At 37.0% G+C, this 22,933-nt stretch overlaps 2 protein-coding genes across 6 annotated transcripts; both read left to right on the forward strand.

The window, feature by feature from the left end:
• The first annotated feature begins 925 nt into the window (after positions 1-925).
• LOC107827425 (2-methoxy-6-polyprenyl-1,4-benzoquinol methylase, mitochondrial-like) lies at positions 926-9,130 on the forward strand. 2 transcript variants are annotated; one of them, XM_016654580.2, is made up of 9 exons: positions 926-1,053; positions 1,164-1,268; positions 2,269-2,395; positions 2,494-2,555; positions 3,928-4,086; positions 4,224-4,368; positions 6,923-6,994; positions 7,743-7,851; positions 8,582-9,130. In XM_016654580.2, exons 2-9 carry the CDS (start codon positions 1,166-1,168, stop codon positions 8,699-8,701), a joined length of 897 nt encoding a protein of 298 aa, XP_016510066.1. In that variant the 5' UTR covers positions 926-1,053; positions 1,164-1,165; the 3' UTR covers positions 8,702-9,130. The 2 variants fall into 2 exon arrangements, with proteins under 2 accessions (XP_016510066.1, XP_016510061.1); XM_016654575.2 differs by having other exon boundaries at positions 1,053-1,268.
• A 549-nt stretch (positions 9,131-9,679) lies between these two features.
• LOC107827439 (uncharacterized) lies at positions 9,680-15,555 on the forward strand. 4 transcript variants are annotated; one of them, XM_016654589.2, is made up of 8 exons: positions 9,680-10,143; positions 10,702-10,758; positions 10,946-11,011; positions 12,181-12,260; positions 12,392-12,441; positions 12,518-12,602; positions 12,705-12,803; positions 14,535-15,555. In XM_016654589.2, the coding sequence occupies exons 1-8, from the start codon at positions 9,741-9,743 to the stop codon at positions 14,760-14,762; spliced, it is 1,068 nt and encodes a 355-aa protein (XP_016510075.2). In that variant the 5' UTR covers positions 9,680-9,740; the 3' UTR covers positions 14,763-15,555. The 4 variants fall into 4 exon arrangements, with proteins under 4 accessions (XP_016510075.2, XP_016510082.2, XP_016510090.2 ...); XM_016654596.2 differs by having other exon boundaries at positions 9,681-10,202; positions 10,936-11,011; positions 14,620-14,950; XM_016654604.2 differs by lacking the exon at positions 14,535-15,555 and adding an exon at positions 13,581-14,052 and having other exon boundaries at positions 9,681-10,202; positions 10,936-11,011.
• The last annotated feature ends 7,378 nt before the right edge of the window (positions 15,556-22,933 follow it).

The raw sequence follows: 22,933 nt of genomic DNA on the forward strand, positions 1-22,933 counted from the left end.
CTTTCCGTTAGATTTAATAAAGGAGATTTTGAAAAAAAAAGATTAATGTGAACTCACAATTGAAAGTAGGGGTGGACATCGGTCGGTTCGGTTCGGTTATGAATATTATCGGTTTAGCATACCGATTATCGATTTACAAATTTGATAAACCGATAACCGAATCGATAAGATATCGGTTATCGGGTATCGATTAATCGGTTATCGGTTTACCCGATAAGATAACTAAATCTAGAGTTAAGCAAAAAAGAAAAGACAACTCACCGGAGTTAAGCAAAAAAGAGAAGAATTCACATATAGCATACTAAAGACTTATGCTAGGAGTAACTAGTAAGGTCTATGAAGAATGAAGATGAAGCAACTGAAAAGTGGGGTTGAGAAAGAATAGGAGATAATGAACTGAAGCCCTAGCATTTGTATATACTTAAGGATAAAGTCATAATTTTATTAATTGTTATTGGGTTATCGGTTAACCCATTAACAAAATTGGCAAACCGAAGCCCGAACCGATAACCCAATAGTAAAAAAATTCTAAACCGTTATTGAACCGTTAACCCAATAACTCGATACCGATAACCCAATAAAAAATTAACGGTTCGGGTTATCGGTTTTACCCGATATATGCCCAGCCCTAATTGAAAGTGTAGTTTTTGTAGTGTTTGCTATTTTTTGTCTATTTCTTTTTTTATGTCTGGTGTAGTTGTTAAGTGCACTTTCTGCTATTTTTGGTCCATTTTCAATGTTTTATGTAGTTTTTGGTGTTACAAATTTTGGGATTTGACAGAATTTTTTCAATTTTCTGGGTAATTTTTTAACAGTCCCATTAAATATAACATTAGACATAACCAAAAGAGCTCACTTTTCTCAAACTTAAAGGACTAAAACTGCTGAAAATATATTTAAGGTAGTTTTTTGAATCTACTCCAAACATAAGGGACTCTTTTGTCATTTTCTCTTATTTTCCGGGAAGAATAGAGAACCCAAACCCACTTTATACCCGACCCATTAGTCTGTGGAGCGGCAGCAAGTTTCTCTCAGTATTCTCATGTTTAGGCGGTACCCAAATTCTCAACTTTCGTCGTGTTTTTCTGTCTTCATTGATTCTTCATTTTTTTTCTATTCAAAAGGGTGTTGTTTTTTGGCTTTTTACATCATCTTTTAATCAGTAATGGCGACGTTGGTACGATCAGTTGCTCGTAGTTTGAGGAGAAAGAACTTGTCCTCAATGTATTGCCCCGCCTCCACATTGCACTCCCACGCCACCAGTTTTGGTCAGTTTTATCCTTATTCTCTTGCATAAAGAATTCAATCTTTTTGTTCAATTTTCATTTACTATTGTTTATCTACTGTTAATGATGATGATTTGGGTTGAGCTAAATGAAAGGAATGATGATTCATATCGCCGACCCCAACTTGTTTGGGGCTGAGGCGTAGTTGTTGTTGTTTTATTGTTTATTTTTCTGTATGCATATTTACATCTTGTATAATTTTGTGGTTGTATGTGGGTGCATTATAAGGATTATTCTTTTTTCAAATGAATGTTACTGCACAACTTGCTTATGCTTTCATCTAACTATGGAACGAAGATCCATATGATTTAGTTTTGGTGGGTTTTTATTGAGAAGGCGACTTTTTAGCCATAATGGTTCTTGAACTTAGAAGAAGAGAACTTTTTTGAATGTATTGTTTTTGAGCATAGACAAAGCTTTCTCTTTTCTTTGATTTTTCTAATTCAACCTTTTGGGGTGGGAAACATGAGTTTTTGCAGCTTTCTTCTGTTTGAGTTAGCCATTTGTTGAAGTTGATGACTAATATCTTTGGTAAATCACTTACATTTCACTATTGGGAAGCACATGTAAATGGTAAAAAAATATTTAGCTGATTCTTGCATTAGGAAGTTGGATGACCAAAATTTGGAAATTTTTAAACCATTATTAGCGAATAGATCGTCAAACTTTTCAAGACACAAGGCAGAAATACAAGATGAAATTAAAAGAAATAGGAACGGGAGAAGGTTAACCTCCTTACTGCTGCCCCTTAAGGAGATGTTGCTAAACAGAGTGATTGATGACTGTGAGGAAGGTGGGCTGTTCTCCTCCCTGTTTCCCTACTAAAGGTGAAAGGGTTATAAGCTAATGGGGTTATGTTGCATAAACAAATTTCCCAATCTTTCCATTGGTTGGTTGAAACAATCCCATGTCGACATTACTTTGTTTGAGATTTATATTTGTGTTTATGGTATAGTTAGGAATCTCAAGGTTTGCGTTCCAGGTTTTAAGGAAGTACCAGAAGAAGAAAAGAGCAAGATGGTTGGGAATGTCTTTACCAGTGTTGCTTCAAACTATGATCTCATGAATGATCTAATGAGTTGTGGACTGCATCGTTTGTGGAAGGACAGGTTAGATCCCCACCCCAAAGAGAGGAAAAGTATCAGATTTGAAATGGAAACATTTCCTGATTATATCTTTGTTTCCTTTATTCTTTGTTTCTTGCCAGATTGGTTTCGAAGTTGAATCCATTTCCGGGAATGAAGCATCTTGATGTGGCTGGTGGAACAGGTGATGCTTTTGGTGTTGAACATTGATATGTGCTATGTGATTATGTAAAACTTGGATTAAAAAGAATGAAAGCACCATTGATTAGTGAGACTAGTGAACAAAAATGCTTTTAGCGGATCAGGAGAGGGTAGAAGTAAAAAAGTTTGTCTTTGAAAATTTTCTATTTTAATTTCAAATGGAAGAGCATTGCAAAAAGACCTGCATTTTATCTGCACCTTCTTCAGCTAACTATCTAGCTAGAATTTCTTGTCTTTATGGAAGTAAAGAACAGAATTATAAAGTTTGAACCCTGGAGCTGTCTATCCATTTTTTCCGTTATTTCAACCTGAATTAAGTACATGGTCCGATATTTCTATAAGTCTTTCTTTTATGTATTTTTTAAAAATCTTTTTCCATCTATGTCCCTTGAGATCCGTGTAGACTTAGCAAAAGATAAGGCATAGTGAAGGAAAAAGATCTATATAAGCGAGACCTATTAGTTGAGATATGTTTTAGTTATGTTAGGACTTTTACTTTACGTCTTATGCTTTTCTAGGAGTTGTTTAGCCTTTCGGAGATTTATATGTTAGTAGAAATATTATTATTATTATTATTATTATTATTATTATTATTATTATTATTATTATTATTATTATTGTTATTATTATTATTATTATTATTATTATTATTATTATTATTATTATGAATTTGTATGAAGTAATATGGTCAGTGAGAATTCATATAGCCAACCCCAGCTTGTTTGGGATTGAGGCTTAGTTGTTGTTGTCGTTGTTGTTTTATGTCTATGTTGTCTCTAATATTCTTTTTTCCTGTGGTGGGTGGGTGGGTGGGGGGGATGGATTAAGGGGAGGGAGAGATAAGTCTTAATAAGCAATCAAAGGCGATCCATGTATTTGGAACTTTGTTGTCGATGACTGAACTTGTGATTGGCTGAATTACATTCGTTTGCATTAGCAGTGAATTACGTAAATACCCACTGGCATGCTCAATTATTTGGGTTGGTTTTAGCTTGGATGTTTAGGTGATGGGATTTAGCATTTTATGGTTCATTCTTCCGTATGGTCTTATCCCTATTGTCTTGGACGCAGCATATAAATTTCGTTGCCTGTTAAAGTTTTTCACTCAAGTGGATAGGCAGAAATACATACATAATTTATCACTACACGAAGAGAACATACTGAATTACATTCGTTTGCATTAGCAGTGAATTACGTAAATACCCACTGGCATGCTCAATTATTTGGGTTGGTCTTGGACGCAGCATATAAATTTTGTTGCCTGTTTTTCTTTCAGTATGTTCTCTTCGTGTAGTGATAAATTATGTATGTATTTCTGCCTATCCGCTTAAGTGAAAAACTTTCCTATTTTACAGGGGATGTTGCTTTCAGGATCCTTGAAAATATAAAAAATGTCAAACGCAGAGCTATGCAAGATGCTCTTGATGATGACCTGATTGAAGATACTAGAATTTATGTATGTGACATCAATGCAAACATGTTGGGAGTTGGTAAGAAGAGGGCTGAAGAGAGAGGTAAATCCCTTTATTTTTGCTCCGTCTTTTTTGCACTCCATGGATGGTTGGATGTCAATTTGGGGTTTCTAGTAGAGAAAGTTTAAGTGAATTCTATTGTTAGACCTCATTTTTATCATTTTTTCTAACATATGCAGGTTTTGGACGGGAGAAGTCTCTCGTTTGGGTGGAGGGAGATGCAGAAGCCTTGAGCTTCGAAGACAACTCAATGGATGGTTACACGATTGCTTTTGGTATTCGGAATGTTACACACATAGAGAAAGTTATTGCAGAAGCATATAGGTAATTTCACTGAGATATTTATTTCTTGTATGTGGTTGAAAGGATTTAGATAGGGATAACTTGGTTGATTTGTAGGATCAAATGAGTGTTCATGATTTTTTGATATTTATCATTATGAGTTTGGAATGTTTATCTGGATTATCTTCTCTTCTTCTTTCTTCTTAAAAGTGTATAGAACGGGCTGGCCCCCCGGGCTTAGTTCAAGTGGCAAAGGTTGAGGACGTGTGACTTAGGTCTATGGTTCGAGCCTTGAGCCATGCGAACTAAGCCTGGTATTTAAGTGGAGAAGGATAGAGAGGCGGGCCTATTATCCCCGAGTTTCGAAGGATGCGGTTGGTCCTAAGGGTTGGTCCAGACAAAAATCTCTTTCATAAAAAAAGTGTATAGAACGGAATGTCATTCAGGATTCATAGAGTCGATGCTAATCTTGTTAAGCTTGTAGCATAGTTCACTGGTTGCGTGATCGTATTTTATTATGTGCTTGTGAAAGATGCTAGCTACTTCCAAATGATCTAACATAGTACCACTAACTCCCGCTTTGACAATATGGAGGGAAAGAAATGAGGGCTTTTGAAGGGGGTGAAGAAATCTTCTATATAAATTAATGGAACCTTTTTTTGGGTTAATTGTTGAGCACCCATGAGGTTCTGGTTAGCATAGATGATTGGGTGTGATTTGCAGGGACTCATATTTGTGTCTAGATTGTCCATTTTTTTTTGCCACTTGTACACGAGATTTCTTTCCCCATGTCAACTAGTAGTAATAAAACTATTACTTCATCAAAAAAATGGATCTAACAACTCTTTCAACCTCTATTAGTCACATTGCGATCTCCAATTGGTGATTGCATTACGCGTCTAGATTGATTTGGATTTTCACTAAGATTTTTGTCCCTTTTATCTTACTAATTCATGATGCCGGAGGAGATTTCCGTTGGCTCCTTTTGTTCGAAAAGCTAAAGTTCTATTTGAAGATTTAGATGTCAGAGTGTTAAATGAGTTTAGTTATTAAATGCCCACCTTAGACAAATATCACGGGTGTGTTGCATCTAACACATACAAAGAGTTGTTCTTTTATTCATGTCACAAGTTCATCAATGCATCTTCTTTGCTTCTCTTATTTTTCGTACATGTTATCAGAACTTTCTACCATTTTGGTAGGCTTATGCAACCTTCACCTTCCGGCGTACGGCCTTATGCTGCTTGTGCAACCAAAGTTTCGTCTGCTTTCTTTCTTTCCAATGACCGCTTGGGTGGCAAGCATCTCTTTCCTTCAACCATTCTTGTGGTACCATGTCTCTTCCGAGAATCGCTACAAAGGCATTGTGCCTCTTTGCAGTGACCCATTTTGGCGGCACTGAGGCAACCGCTTTGATGGTCCATGCATCTTTCTGGAAATTGCTCTGGTGTCATGGTGATTCTTTTTGGAGATCGTTCCAGTAGTGTTGTTCTTTCTGATGACCTATCTAATGGTGCGGCGCCTCTTTGCTAGCAGCCCCTCGGCTCTTTCTGGCGACACTCCAGTGGCACTGTATTTCTTTCATGTAATTATTCTATTGGCACCATTCTTTTTGGTGACCACTCCGCAGTGCACCCTTTCCATCCATCGTTCTGGCAATAATTTTTACGGAGAGATTCCAGTGGCTGGAGATTTTTCGGCGTCTTTCCATCAACATTTTCTGGTGATGTTTACTTTTTATTTCTCAAAATAAACAAGTGCTAGTTGGTTTTTCCACTTCGAGTTTGTGGGAGCATGTTATAATGTTAGACAATTGAATTCTTAAGTTAGATCGTTTCTCTCTAATTGGACAAATATCATGGTGTATTGTGCCTCACACATCTTAAATTCTTAGATTGTTCCACATGGGATAACGGGGGTATATTGTGTCTAACACTTATAAATAGGCGTGCCTTGAAAAGAACTGGAATAAACCAAATTCTGAAAGAGTCAGATCAGGTTAAAAAATATTCTAAATGTTGTCTCCTCCAGCTTATATCAGTTCATGGTGGTATAAAAGATGGAGACAGTATGTTTCCCCTAACTTAGAAGTTAATATAGGGGCTTTAATAAAGTTCAGCTTTCAAGTCTAGTAATTTTTCCCCTTTTGCGTTGGAGCTCACAGGACCTTGATAGGTACAGTAATTTGTATTGTTGCTATATGGTAGTCGTTTTTTTTAAATTCCACTTTGGTCCCCCTTTGTTGGAGGCTTGGAGCTATTGCTCCGTTGGCTGTTTGATGACTCGAACCCACGACTCTGGGGTTGTAGGTGGGGGGTGCTGACCATCTGACCAACCCCCTCTTGTCATGTGGTAGTCGTTGTTGTTGATATGCTCTTTGATAATTTGAGATACCATCTAGTGTTAGAGCAAGTCTCAAGGAGCTAAATTTTTCCTTTTTACCATCTCTTAGAGTACGGATGCATAGGATTTGAAATGTTAACCCATGTGAGTGCTTGGTTTATATGGTTGGTTGCGATCAAAATACCTTTTTCCTTGTCTCAAGAACCCATCAGGTGGCTAATATGCTAAACTTGATGGTTTTGATTATTTGCAGGGTGCTTAAAAGGGGAGGAAGGTTTCTTTGCCTTGAACTAAGCCACGTCGAAATCCCAGTTTATAAGGACTTGTAAGTTTTTTCTTGTCATAGCTTGGATGGCATATATTTCTTCAGTTATTTATTATGACCATGCAATTGTACAGCACATCAATAAGAGGTCCATGAGTATTTTTAACCTACTCAATTAAATCTCAACTTTTATCCCCTTTTCGCCTTCTTTGTTTGGATAAGTAGTGGCTGTGCTCCAAAGATTATCACTTTTAATGGTGTCGTCCAAGACAACTTAGTGGGATTTTTTGTTTGCGAAATTGTTCGCCAAATATAAACAAAGTACGGGGGAATTAGGGAAAATAAAATAAAATGTTTCCCTCAGGCCTATTTTGAAGTTTATATAGATATATACTCTGAATTGCTTTTTAATGGCTGCTTCATGTACAAGAACCTCAGCAGCGTGGAACCTCCTGTTGGAACTTGGACAATCAATATATTCTCTTGCTCAACTGAAACTGAAGCCTTCATATTCGCTGCTTGTGATATTTCATTTTGAAGTCGAAATATCTATTCCTTGCTCATTAGATCAATATTTAGACAATATTAGCAACAGTTCTTATCTCTGTCATTTGATGAAAAATCAAGTTGTGCATTGGCAAAGAACATTGTTTGTACCATGCAAGCTTACTTCCGTAGTATGCTGGTTTTCCTACATTCCTTGGGCTTGGTGCATTGAAATTTGAGATTGTGAGTTCGTTATGTATGATAGCATTTGTACGAGTTTTTTCTGCAGGTTTCAAATTTGCATGCCCTTTATTTTCTTCAGGTATGATGCCTACTCATTCTCAGTCATCCCAGCAGTTGGTGAGCTAGTGACAGGTGACCGAGAGTCTTACCAGTACTTGGTTGAGAGCATCCGCCGATTCCCTCGACAGGTATTACGTGTGGAAATTTCTTTCATTTGTTGCAACATCAGATAATTTGTTGACAGTAATTGCACCCTGGTGAATCCCGGCTATGTCTGGCCACTACCTGGGAATTGCCATATCTCTCGCCGGTTTGAGATGCCTATCTTGTGCTTGTTAGTGTACTTTATCTTCCCAGTACAGTGAAACTGTAATTCTTGTGATCATTGACGAATGTCTTTCCTTAAAAAGTTATTTTTCTTAAAAGATGCTCGGCTATGAATTGAAAAGACGTGTTCAGCACTTCCACCTATCAAATTGCAGGTGGAAAAATAAAGTGGACAGAAAGAAAGGAAAATAGACCGTCTTTAATTTTGGTAATGCCTAAGAAGGTCTCAGACAAAAATGAAGTGAACTCCAAAAATTTGAATCAGAACACAAGTTTGAGGCCTCCTTGGGCATTACCAAAATTTTATTAAAGATGGTTTATTTTTCCTTAAATTCTGTCCTCTTTTGGACACAGAAAGTAAATGAAACGTTTTGCTCATAACCTTACCCCTCCCTTTTCTCCTTTCCTTGTCCTTCCTCAAACCCAATCCAACAGCTAAAAACCAATGCAAAACTCTAACTACATTTACATATTGTAACCGAATTCATCCACTCCTGTGAGAGCAATGTTAGGAACATTACCAGAGATTCACCTACAATCTGTGCAAGTGCTTCAGCGTTTTCACTACCTTTTGCTTTTAATTGTATGCAGGAGGTGTTTGCCAAAATGATTGCGGAAGCTGGATTTCAAAAGGTAGAATACGAGAACCTTGTTGGTGGAGTTGTGGCAATTCATTCGGGGTTCAAGTTTGAGAGTCGTTCTCAAATTTAACGTGGGACTGGTTTTGGCCTTCATGGTACCTGGAAGATATCACGAAAAAATAGTTTAAGATTCGCGATTTGATAGGTCCTTAGCCAAATAGATGCAAATGGACGAAGATGGAATTCAGTGTGTTCTAATATGTTTCTGGGATGGATATGCTTTTGGGAGCAGCATGGCCTTTCTGGTGAACTGTTTCAAAGAATATAGTATAGCTTACAACAATATTACGTAATTTAGAAGTTTGTGACTTCATAGGAGTAATTTTCTTCTGCTTGAAACTAGCTTCATCAAGTAGATCTGAAGCTCAGTTTGAATAAGTTGGCTATTAAAGTCAACAATGCATGGTGTTGTAGCTTGATTACTTAAACATCAACACAATTTGTAGTTTAATTTACAATGAAGATTGAAGAATATGCTATGGAGTTGCTTCCTCGTAAACTATATACTGGCAGCTTTTGTATTGTATAGTATAGTATTGTTACTTTAGATACAATATTTGTTTTGATTATTATTTAAATTTTATTGTATTGTCTCGTTAAATTTGTCGTCACGTAACGACGAAAAATGCCACTTTATGTAAGGATTCATTTGGTGTGGTTGCATTGTTACCTTATTTTTGTTTCTATCTTCCCTCCCCTTCCTTATTATTAAATAGTTCTATTTTATTATTTACCATATATTTTTTTATATAATAATTCTACCTCGTATCTTTTTTTTTTTTTTTGTAATTTTGCAAGTTTCTTTTTTATATTGTTGGTGGCTTGGTGCATGAAATCATGAAACGATGACAAACAATATAATTTATTCAAATATTGTATACATTAAAGGGGAGTCTTGGTGTAATTGGTAAAGTTGTTATGTAACCAGGAGATGACGGGTTTGAACTGTGGAAACAGACTCTTGTAAAAATGAAGGGTAAGGCTTCATATAATAAACCCTTGTGATTCTAGTACATATAACAACTATCCAAACAATGTGGTATAATAGTGTGAGGCGCGTTCATCGCTACAAGGTAGGCAAACCGTCGATCTTAATTTGACAACAGTTCATGGCTACACATAGCAAATTTGATGTAATGCCAATTCAAATAGTCAATTGTGATCGATTGAGTTGCTTTGTGCACAAAATCTATTTCTCTCTCTCTCTCTCTCAATCTTTTAATTCACACCGGATGTTCCGTTATCTACATTTTTCTCCCTTATTATCCCTCCTTACATTTGAGCATTTCGTGGCCATGGCTTACTACTACTTATACTCCACCATACCCAAGAAACCTCTAACCTCATTCTTCATTTCCTCTCCCCATATCATCTTCAAATACTCTCTTCACAAATTCGTTCCTTCTACAACTCCATCACTTTTTCCCTCTCGCCACCGTTCCAAGTATTGCACATGGGTGTCAGCTGTTTCATGTTCTGTAGCTGAGACAGATGAACAACACCATATCGCAAGTAATGGACTTGTACACAAAGAATATGCTGACCTTAATCTCTCTGACTTATTTTGTGAGGTTTGACAAATTTAAAGACTTCAACCTTTTTTTTTGCCTAAACTTAGCTGTTATCTTATTTATTTTCAGATTTAAGTTATACACACTGGCAATGTAAATATTCTTTGGGATACCAGTTTAGTTAGTACCATTATTACCATGTTACCAGTTGATCCTTAATCGAAATTTACTTGTAAATGGTAATTTCATTATGACTCACCCCTGATTGTGTATATATGTTTTATTCCACCCAGGTGCATAAAACTTAAAAACCTTTTTTTGCCTAAAGTTAGGTCAAACTGAGCTGTTGTCCTTATTTTTCTAATATTCCTGTGACTTAAGTATTGCCAGAAGTTGGTCAAGTTGAGCTATTGACGAAGTCATTTATTTGGATTAAATCTTATAACTTTAATGACGATGAAGGCAAAATTGATGGATTGATAAAATTGTGTCTATTATGAGATTTTCTTGCAATATATGTGTGCATTTTTATACTCACATTCATCATATGATGTAATAGGATATTGGCAATCTTCGAATAAGGCCGCATGTCAACCCTCTGCGACGTGCTCTCATGGTACGCATTATGGCTCTTTGTATATGTGAAGCTTCTCTCTTCCTATTGAGTCCCGTGGACCCCAGCTATAATTTGTGAAACTTACTTTAGACTACAAGAAATCAGGATGGAATAGAACATAAATTTTCTACTTAAATGGTTCTTTTTTGTTTTGTTGTATTAATTTATCATGAGAAGATTCCTGCAGAAGTACCGAACTGGAAGGAGGTGTTCAGGGATGCAACATTGCCTCTGATGGTGGATATTGGGAGTGGTAGGAACCTGCTTGCTCTTTGATTTCTTCACCATTCTATTGTTACTTATGGTTTATTCATTATAAATTTCGTGTTTTCCATATAAGATCTAGTAGTTTATTATTGTCCAATAGCTATCTGTAACAAACTTGCTTCCAATTGCATGAAGATGGTTGGTTATACAAATAGAATAGCAATTTATGCCTATGCCATATTGTGTCGTTAGGTCTGAGTAGGAGTGGCAAACGGGCGGGTCGGATATGATTCGGGTCAAAAACGGATAAATCATCCGACCCGACCCATATTTAATACGGATAAAAAACGAGTTGACCAGCGGATAATATGGGTAACCATATTATCCATAACTTCTTGCATATGATCACTTTTGGGAGAATTCCTACTCTCCCTAACTTGAAGAACCCCCAATTTGTGGCTTTACAAATGTAAAAGTTAGACCCATTGATTATTCATTAGTTACCCATTGGTTATCCATTTTCTAAATGGATAATATGGTTCTTATCCATATTTGACCTATTTTTAAAAAGTTCATTATCCAACCCATTTTTAGTGGATAATATGGGTGGTTAACTGTTTTCTTTTAACCATTTTGCCACTATCAGGTCTGAGGTATTATCAAATAGTATAACAACGGTATAAAACTTTGCATTATTTATTATGCATTTTGTTATGTTCTTAGCTAATGTGAGTGTAAGCACAACAATGAAGCATTAATCCCAACTGGCTGATATCGATTATCTGGATCCTTTTCTTGCACTTTATTATGTTCCTAGCTAAATGTGCAATGACTCAAAAATTTTATGCTTATTGAGACAGACTCCAATCTTCTACTACCTTCAATACATGTCGCACCTACATACTGGTTTATTTCGTGGTCTGTGTACCATTTGAAGCGACCTTCATGAAATCCTCTATGTGTTCTGTTTGCAGCCCTCTGTCAGATGTATTCATAATTTGTCCAATCTCATATGACTGCACGTTTTTCTATCACCCACATCTCTGTTACACTCATCTTGTGGATATCCATTACTGAACATTCACTCCCATATAATATTGTGTGTGTCTCAAAATATATCTCGCATGTTTCCAATTTTTTCTCTTCCCTTCATCCTTTAGATTCCATTGTCCTATGATCTTGTAATTTCATAGATCTAAGAAAAACATATTCCAGGTAGTGGGAGATTTCTTATGTGGCTAGCTAAAAGAAATTCTTCATCCAAGAATTTTCTGGGATTGGAAATTCGGCCTAAGGTATGTCGACAATAAGCTTGCCCTGTTCAAAATGCTTTCATTCAGTTTATATAGTGGTAATTGTTCTCTCTTGGCTTCTGAAAATGTGATACTGTGGTACTCATGGTTGAGACTATCTTTTCCTTGTGCAGTTGGTCACACGGGCTGAGTACTGGGTAAATGAGCTGGGTCTGAAAAATGTGTAAGGCTTGAAAAAATCCTGATACACCACTTAAGAACTGTTTATTGAAAACCTGTTAATGGATATCCAAATGCAGACATTTCATATCTACCAACGCCATGGTTTCCTTCCAACGACTTGTATCTACATATCCTGGACCACTGATGCTAGTTTCAATCTTGGTGAGTTCCCTTTTTATGCTGGAAGTATGCAGAAATGTTTTTGATGGGCCAATGACCTTCTTGTTCACTTAAAGCTGAATGGTTAGTTGCTCATTTCTGCAGTGTCCAGACCCTCACTTCAAGAAAAAACATCATAAAAGAAGAGTGGTGCAGAAGCCTTTGGTTGAATCCATTGTGAATAATTTAGCACACGGTGGACAGGTACGTGCTTGGAGTTTATAGAGTGTAAATTAGTTGATCATTATTCTGTGTGCGTAGATTTCTCTTGCTATACTTGGTTGATGCTTGTCGCTGTGCATTGTTCAGTTTGCCAACTTCTATTTGGCTTTGTAGCACCTGGGCGTGGTGTATCATTAGTTGGTGTCATAGTGTTTTGAACTTTTCAAGTAATTCAAAACTGACTTGTATGGTATAACTATTTCGACAATAACACCATTTGCTGATCTTCTTAAGGAGAAAAAAATCATGATCCGGGATGTCTTAGAATGTGATGAGAACTATTTGTATCTCTTACTGGGCATAGGTAATATATGACGACTCTGATTTTGATGCAGTTTGTGTCTTGTCCATCATCTCATTTTCAAATATTTCTTGTCTTGCTCTCAGCTAACAACTCTAATGGATGCTTGATCCTAGTAACTTCTAACTAGAACATGAGGGATTCCAGATAGACCTGTGATCCCATCCCCCAAAAAAAAAGAAAAAGAAAAATGAAAAAACACAAAAGATGAGCTCTCATGTGTGCAGCAGCTGTGTGCTTACATAGTTGTGCCTGCAGTGCCTCACTCCATTTCAGCAAAAACGGTTTTAAGTAATTGTTCAAGGTGTACCATTACCCACAAATCTCCTGTGTAGTGCTCTCTGAAGTCGCTTTGACAGATGATTGTGTTATGTTGAGACAATCAAAAAATGTTGACATACTAAAATACAAAATGTTACTGTTATGTTGAAGAGTTACCCTTTCTGGTTGTGAAACAGGGGTCACCATGATCAAATAATAATAATTTGAAGCTAACTGCTATAGTGCTTGAAGGTGATATCATTTATCTTGGTGCTAGTGGAAGGCAAAGATTTTGCTGAAAAGAAAATATTGCTGCAAATGGAGTGGTTTACGAAGTCCATAGTCCAAGGAGAGAGATAACGATAGATGGCACACAACATATTAATTTCCTAAGAACATGGGAATGATGTTCTCATGTGAGGAATTAAAAGCTAGTTTTATTAAGAAAGCTATGTCCATTCTTGGCATGGCTTATATATCAATGTTAGTCCAGTTAAAGTTGAAGCATCATGGTATCACCTATTGCACAACCACACATACGCTTGTTCCCATTGGTGCCAGGGACAGGAGAGGAGAGTGAAGGGATATGCGGCCATATGTACTTGTCCATGGTTGTGCAAAGTAGATGATCGAGAACTTGTATCCAAATGTTAGCTCCAACTGTCTCATATCCCTTTAGGCTTTGACCCCTTTTCCAAACTTGTGATTATTTTGCTTGATGTCACCAATAATTCATGATGTCAATTCTTGGTGGTTTCAGTGGAAAAGCATAATACAATGTTTTTAACAGGTCGTTATCTACTCTATATATGGATAAAAGGGTTTACTATTACCTAACCTTGATGTTATGCCCTAAAACCACTAAATTTTGGCTACGTCCCGTTCAATGTGAGTGCAGTGATGGTAAAGCCAGCAAATTGTCTGATAATTATAATATCTAGGTTGCCTTTTTTTTTGGTCTGAATAAATCTAGCTTCAAATTCCTTACAAATCTATTCCATAAACGTACTGCGCTTTCTTTTCATCTTATTTTATGTTTGTAAGAACAAAAAGCATGAAAATGAGCATGCTCTTATGATATCTGCTAAGCATCACATGCATAATCTTTTTTGTTGCATTATACCCTGAGCTTTCTAGTTGATGGTTGGCAGATCTTTATACAATCTGATGTGCTTGACGTGGCAGTTGACATGAGGAATTATTTTGATGACGTGTCTAATAAACTTGTGCATATAGATAGTGTTGATCCAAGTTTACCTTGTGATGGTGATGGATGGGTATTGAACAACCCAATGGGGATAAGGACTGAGAGGGAGATCCATGCAGAATTTGAAGGTTGCAAAATATACAGAAGGGTTTACCAAAAAGTTCAACATTAATTTTCTGGTCATAACTTGCTGTTTGAGAGTATTATGGATCACACAGTTTTGTTCTTAGTCTTCTCCAGACATTAAAGTTTGTAAGATCTTTGAAGTGTCCTTCAACACATCTATTTTTGTTGTGGCTGTGGTTGCTTGATGGCATAGTGAGGCCACTTCAAAAGGAAGGCATATAACTTAACATCTCATATGAGCACTAGCTCTCTTTATTTCTTTTTTTTTTCAGTCTGTGTTTGCACCATGAAATGTATTGTTTTTAGTTGGTATTAGAAGTGTTTTGGCTAACTGGGAAAAGATACTGGTCAAGTTGTGAAAGTGAGGAATAAGGGCAGACAGGTCAATTCCCTGACATTTTGAAAGGAAAGAAAATGATGGTTTCAAGGAAGGAGATTTTAAGACTGCCATCTTGTGGCAAAGAGCCTGTTCGATGGCATCTGCGCCCGAAGCCAAAATGCTTTCAATTAAAAACTATAGACATGTCTAGAATTACATTCGTATTCATTTCTGGTTTTGGTTAGAGAATATTGTGTTTGTGATGATTCGAGAAAGAGGCGGGATAGTGGTATCTTTCTTTTGACATGCTTTGGGAGCTTTATTTGTCAGCTTTGTGCGTTTATGACCAACAAGCTTAAGGGCATCCTAAACCGAACCCATGGGGCGTCACAGTGTTGGCCTATGGCTCTGAAAAGCCAAAATTGCTATATTTTGCATCAGATTCTGTAATGGAATAAAAGGGAATTGAGATGTATTCGTCCTTCCAATTAATCCTCAACTTTTTCCCTTTTCCTCTTCAGAATATGCTAAGGTCAATTATCACCCTTTGTTAAAATTGTGCAACTTTCTAATGAAAGTATGCCACTTTTATTTATGCTTAAATTTTCTAATTTGTTCCTTAGCTTTAAATTATACATAATTTGTTCGTTGAAAGTTAGATCTCGAGCAAAATTTTGGGATAAATTGTTGTACAAATGTATACATACATATGCGTGTTTTTTTGGTACTTGGTTCATTCGTCTTGAGAAAGTTCAAGTTTACTTATTCGAGTTGGAAATTCTTTGTCGTGTAAAATGGTAAGCTTGACTTTTCTTTATAGGTTCAAGAGAAAGGAAATAGCTCCTTGCCTAAATCCTAATGGGGCTTTTACAGACGTGTTGTTATTGGTGATAATAACTTCTCGTAATTTACTGACTATTATTCTTAAAATTTACTTTTCGTCGCTTTTTTACGCTGACATAATAGAAAAAGAGAGCGCCGAGAATCCAAACGTACCTATCACACATTGAAAGATTGGAAGCCTTACTCCACTTCTCAACATAGGGTCCAAAAACAATACTACTATATTTTTAGTGCGTATAAGGGGAAATTCAGAAAAATGGCTCTTATATCATTAGCCGACTTTAGTATTTCACCTGAGTTGTTGACACACACATATACACACACCTTGGATTTGGTGAACTACTAACCGTCTGATGACTAACTAAAAGTTTGAACGGCAAATCATGTACCTAATAATCATGCTAAACAGTTTAATAAGTAACTTCTTTAAACGGCAAGATGCAGTACGCTTTGATATATAGCCATAATTTCTTTAGGGGTCGTTTAGTAGGAGATAATAAAAAATAATAATACAAGCATTAGCTTTGTGCATTACTAATCTCTTTTTTTGGTATAATTTTTTGACCTACGTTTAATTCATACTTGTATTAGTTATACATCATATTAGTATTATCCTATGCGTAACTAATGCATAGCAAACAATGGTATTAACAATGCAAGGATTTTTAATGGCAGAATACATAGACAGACACTTAAACTATCAAAGAAAGTTCACTTGAACACCTCAACTAAGTCATTTTCCACCGAAACACTTTTACTATACTTTTACTGCACCAGTTTAACACGTCCGACCTGAGCTTATAAAAAATTTTGACGCGCTTCCAGCATGGATAATCTAACCAATTAAAAATTGACACATAGATTATTTTACCGGCTAAAACCAAACATATTTACTCTATTCCTAATTATAACCCTCTTTACACATTCCTAAAACAAAAAACGACCAAAAAAAGCCCTAAGTCCCAAATTCGATTCCAGTAAAACCCGCCCAAAGCGATGCATGTCCATTGATTTTGCTTCGTTTTCGTTCGATATTGAGTGGTAATTATTGCCATAGATAAATATATGTTCGATTTGTTTGATTTTGTCCAAATATGTGCTTGAAGAACGATCATCAGTATATTGTCGGTGCTGACTTGTTGAAGTGCTGTTTGATTTCAAAATTGAAGTGTTGAAAGGGTAAGTCTTTTTAGTTCTTGTATTGTAGTCATTTTAGTGGTGGGCTTATATGGGAGTTGGGACTGATTTAGGACCACAATCAGGGTTTTTTTTAAAGAAATTAGGGAATATTAAAATAGTGATGTCAGACTTTATTGCTGCTAATTTTCACCATGGTGGTAATTTTACCCTTGACCAAGACTCGAAATATGTGGGGGAACAGGAGGTGTTAATAGCTGATACTGATAAAGACCATTTTTCTGTTCCAGAATTATTATATTACACTAAAAAAATGGGATATACCACAGTGGATGGCTTCTATTACCAAGACCCGAAAACTAAGAATTTTTTCTATGTGGATAGTGATGCATAATTATTGAATATTGTGTCTAACCTTGAAAATGGAGACGAGTTACATTTGGGGGATTGGAAGATGGAGTTTGCTAGATTATGTGACTATACTGATATTATTAAACAAACCAATCCTGGTAGTACTTGCTTGGTCAAAACTGACAGAAATTCAGAGTCTGGAAAGAATCTATTTAAATATTTCTATGTCTGCTTTGATGCATTGAAGAAAGGTTGGTTGGAAGGATGCAGGAAGTCAAGCAACTCAAGAATCTACAACAACTAATGGGGGCAGCGGCAGAGGAAGGGGAAAGAGTGCTAATACAAGCACAACCAGTGGCAGAGGAAGGGAAAACAACACTAGTTTTGGTAGGGGTACATTTTCAAATGCACCTCCACCAACTACTCCTAGAAAACTTACTGTCGGGGTCAAAAGAACAAGAGGAAGATGTGCTGAATCTGCAACACCATCTTATGGACATAAGAGATCAAGAAATGTTAGCTTTGGATGTTACACCAACCCTACAACTGGAATGACTATCATTAATGTAATGACTGTCTATTCACAACTTCATTTTGTTATTACTACCATTTGTTAAAACTGATCTATGTGCCTTTTATGTCAATTTCAGCCAGGTAGTTCGGGTGAAAGAGTTGTATCATATGGGACCAAGGTTGTAAAGGATACCAGTGCAGTCAATATCGATTTTGGATTTAAACCTCCTGGCCTTAAGTTTAAAGGCAGAAATGCTATAACTACTTCCCAGCTACAACAACTAAGTGCAAACAAGAGAAGCCAAATTGGAACTTCAGCAACTACCTTTTTAGTTGCAAGTCCAGCCCCTCCAGCGCCATAGTTGTGTTAGGATTGTGCTATTTTGGATTTCAGTTCATGTATTTTGTTAAATATCCAAACTTGGATTGATTATTTTGTCTTTTTTGGGCCAGTTCATGTATTTTGCTAGTTGTTTGGAATTGTTGAAAACACTTTGTGAGCACGTGATTTTTGCCCTATGAGAATTACTCCCAAAAAATTTAAAATAAAATAATTTTTCCGTTGTTTGCAATTTTGTGGATTGTTGCGGTATTTTCTGTTATTGTTTGCATTTGTCTGTGCATGTTTATTTGTTAAATTAATGAAAATACAAAAATATGTTGCGTTTGAATTTAGGATTTAATTTTACAATTAGGATTAGTTAAGTAAGTTATTTTACAAAAATAAAAAAATCACAAAAAGTTAAAAAATAACGTACTTCGCATTTTAGTGTTTAATGTCAAAATGGTATGATTTTCTTTTAATTAGGTATTTAGTTATTTGTGATAATAACTACTTAGAATTAATTAATATTTTTTAGGATAATTTGGTCAAGGTTAAATTTAGGTTTGTATTTTTATTTTAATTAAAAAGAAAATTGAAAAGAAAAAGAAAATAAGAAGAGGAAAATCTGGTTTGGGCCAATTTAGTCAGAATCCTAGGCCCAAAACAAAAACCCACCCTAGACCTAATCCCCAATCCAGCCCAACCCGTTCCCTACCTGGTCCGCCCCTACCAGAACCAAACGACGTCGTTTGGACACGCTTTGATCAGGGCCGTCGATTTCATTTGATCAAATGGCCCAAAGCCTTGCCCATTACCCGACCCCGACCCGCCCCTGAACCGGTCCAGCACCCATGAAACAAAACGACCCCGTTTCCCATTCACGATTTGATTAGAGCCGTTGGATTCCCATCATCCAACGACCCTAATTAAATCAATCATTTTAATATACCAAACCCCCCTCACTCATCTCTCTCCAGAGATCAAACACATACACCACATCACACCACCGTCCGCCGCCCGCCGAAAATCGCCCACGGCGGCGGACAACCTCCAATCACCCCTGTGACGACCCAAAGGGGTCATCACCTGTTTTCTTATCCACTCCGAGCTTCCGAGGCCTTGAAAACCTCATTTATAGTTGCCTCGATTTGTGTGCGCAGTCCGGGCGCATAGCCGGAAGCTCAAATATGAAATTCTGTGAAAATTTGCTAAGTTTTGATATTAAAATGAATAACTTTGACTTCGGTCAATATTTTGAATAAACGAACCCGGACCCGTGATTTGACAATCCCAGGGGCTCCCTAGGAAAATATGGGACTTGGGCGTATGCCCGGAATCGAATTCCGAGGTCCCAGGCCCGAGAAATGAATTTTTGAGTAAAATTGTTTTCTGAAAATATTTAAGGAAAATGGAAATGAAATTTGATTAGAAAGTGATGGTATCGGGCCCATATTTTAGTTCCGACGCCTGGTTCAGGTCTTATATATGGTTTTAGCACTTTCTGTAAAGTTTGGTTGAAAACGGACGTCGTTTGACGTGTTTCAGACTCAAAATGGAAAATTTGATGTTTTAAGAAAATTTGAAAGAATTCTTGGATTTTAAAGCTTAATTCGTGGTATATGATGTTAGTTTGGCGATTTGATCGCACGATTAAGTCTGTAGGATATTGTTGAGTTAGTGCATGTGTTTGGTTAGGAGCCCCGAGGGCTCGGGAGTGTTTCGGAGGTGTCTCGGAGTGATTTCGGACTTAGGAACAGTATTGTGTACAGTACCCCATGAACAGTGCCATACAGTACCCCGTGAACAGTATTGTGTACAGTACCCCGTGAACAGTGCCGTACAGTACCGTGAACAGTATCGTGTACAGTGCCCCCGTGAATAGTGAAAACACGTGAACAGTACCCGGAATTTTTCTGGACAGAACATTAAGTTCTGAAAAATTTCCATTTTTAGCGAATTGGAGCTCGGGAATAGGCGATTTTTGGGAGATATTCAGAGAAAACAACGGGGTAAGTGTTATTAACTTAATTTTGGTTAGATTACCCAATCTATTTCTAGTTTTGGCATTTAATTGGTGATTTTAGTTGGGAAAATTTTGAAAACCCTCTTAGTTTAATTTGAAGATTTGAGGGTCGAGTTGATGTCTGATTTTAGTAAAATTGGTATGACTGGACTCGTGGTTGGATGAGGTTTCATATTCCAAAATTTTTGTCGGGTTCTGAGACGTGGGCCTCACGGGTGAATTTTTAGTGCAATTTTGGATTTTTAATGAAAAATGTAGAATTTCATATGGAATTAATTCCTATAATTTTTATTGACTGAATCGAATTGCTTATGACTAGATTTGAGAATTTCGGGCACGAATTCGCGAGGCAAAAGCTTGTTGGAATTTTGAATTGGTTGCAAAGCGAGGTAAGTGTTTGGTCTAACGTTAGCTTGAGGGATTAGGAGTTGTGTCTTATTTGCTACATGTTAATTGTGGAGTACAACGTATAGGCATTGTGACGAGTATCTATACGTTGGTGTCAAGCGTGCTCGTGAGTCTTGTATTATAATTGTTATGACTCTGTTGTGGTTTATTGCGCTTCATATGTTATTATCACCATTGTTCCCTTGCCGGGATGTTGATTGATATTATTGTTCCCTTGTCGGGATGTTTGTTTGATATTATTGTTCCCTTGCCGGGATGTTTGTTTTGATAGTATTGTTCCTTTGTCGGGATGTTGTTGAAATATCATTGTTCCCTTGCCGGGAAGTTGTTATATTGCTCTTGTTCCCTTGTCGGGATTCCTTGTAATTATTGTTGGCTTGTAATTGGGAGCGGGTGGTACGCCTACCACAAGATATAATGAAATGGGAGCGGGTGGTACGCCTACCACAAGATATAATGAAATGGGAGCAGGTGGTACGCCTACCATAAGATATAATGAAATGGAAGCGGGTGGTACGCCTACCACAAGATATAATGAAATGGGAGCGGGTGGTACGCCTACCACGAGATACATGAAATGGGAGAGGGTGGCACGCCTGCCACGAGATACAAGAAATGGGATCGGGTTGCACGCGTGCAACAAGATGTGAAAAGAAAGTGAAATATGCCTTTATTTTCCTTATTCTTGTTAGTGGTTGGATTTTGATTCCTTTATAATTCTCTTGATATTCTGTTTTTAGCTTTATGTTTTTACCCTTTTTTTATATCTTCAATACTCCAAATTTCAACAATTGTTACATTTTTAACTCAATTGATTTCTCAACTAAATTTTCTTTAAACCGTTTGAGGTTGTACTTTACTTAAAAAGGAATTTCTACTATGTTTTGATTTATTGATTTCGCATATTAAAGGTAAAGGATTCATTCGATATTGTACTTTAATTGAAAAGGGTACCTTCTTTATCAAATGATTTCTAAAAATAACTTCATCTTTCCTTGTTGATTTTCTAATTGGGTTGGAAGTTGTACTCTACTTTATATTAAGTGAATGAGGCGTCTCAAGGTGACATTTACTCGAAAGAATTATATTCGAAAGATGCTTATTTGAAAGATATTTTTTTAAAGGAAATATATTTGAAATATATTCATTGAAAAGCATATTATCTTAGAGATTATTACTTGAAGGATTTATAGGCAAAAGATTTATATTTGAAGGACTTGATAAATTGATTGCACTTGTATCTATTATTTGTTGAGAAACATTTATGGTGTTCTTGTGGCCTGCTATTTACACCACTGGTTGATCATCGTTGTCATCATTGTTATCTTCTTCCTATTATTTTTGTACGCTATATTGCACAGGTTTATTTGGTAGTCTGGTCCTAGCCTCGTCACTACTTCGCCGAGATTAGGCTAGGCACTTACTAGCACATGGGGTCGATTGTGCTGATACTACACTCTGCACTGTGTGCAGATACTGATACCAGAGTGCTTGGACCGCAGTGAGGGTGCTATCTTCAGCCCACACAGGCAACACGAGGTAGTCCTGCAGACGTCCGCAGGCCTTGGCGTCACCTCCTATCTTTTCCTTTATCCTGTTTCCTTTACTCATTTCAGAAACAGTGTTTATTTTATCTTTCAGACTTTGTATGTAGTATTCTTAGACTGTCTGTGAAGCTGTGACACCAAATTCTGGGTAGAGTTGTATTTAGACTTCTAAAGTTTTGTATTAAGATAAATTGTCAGATTTTGTCTTCCGCTTAATTATTTTCGCTATTTGCATGATATCTACTCATCACTGATAATGGTTTAAAACTGGAAAAAAGTTAAGTAATTAGGATAATTTGGCTTGCCTAGCTTTCACCAGTAGGCGCCATCACGACTCTCGAGGGTCTGAAATTCGAGTCGTGACAAGTTGGTATCAGAGCTCTAGGTTACATAGGTCTCACAATTCACAAACAAGCTTAGTAGAGTCTGAGGGATCGGTACGGAGACGTCTGTATTTACCCCCCAGAGGCGACAGAGTTAGGAAAAAACTTCACATTTATTCTTTTCTGTTGTGCGGTTTGGTTTCTCAATACTAATTGAATTTCTATTCTATTCTTTCACAGATGGCGAGAACACACGCTTCCTCATCCACTGACCAGCAGCCCGATCCCTCAGCAGCAGCTCCCACTAGGGGCAGAGGGCGAGGTCGAGGCCGTGCTAGAGGCCGAGGTAGGGGCAGAGCTCAGCCCAGAGTAGCAGTACCAGCGGCGGAGCCTCAAGTTGACTTTGATGATGAGGTTCCAGCCCCAGT

Source organism: Nicotiana tabacum, chromosome 7, assembly GCF_000715075.1.
Source record: "Nicotiana tabacum cultivar K326 chromosome 7, ASM71507v2, whole genome shotgun sequence".
NCBI classification, from domain to species: Eukaryota; Viridiplantae; Streptophyta; class Magnoliopsida; order Solanales; family Solanaceae; genus Nicotiana; species Nicotiana tabacum.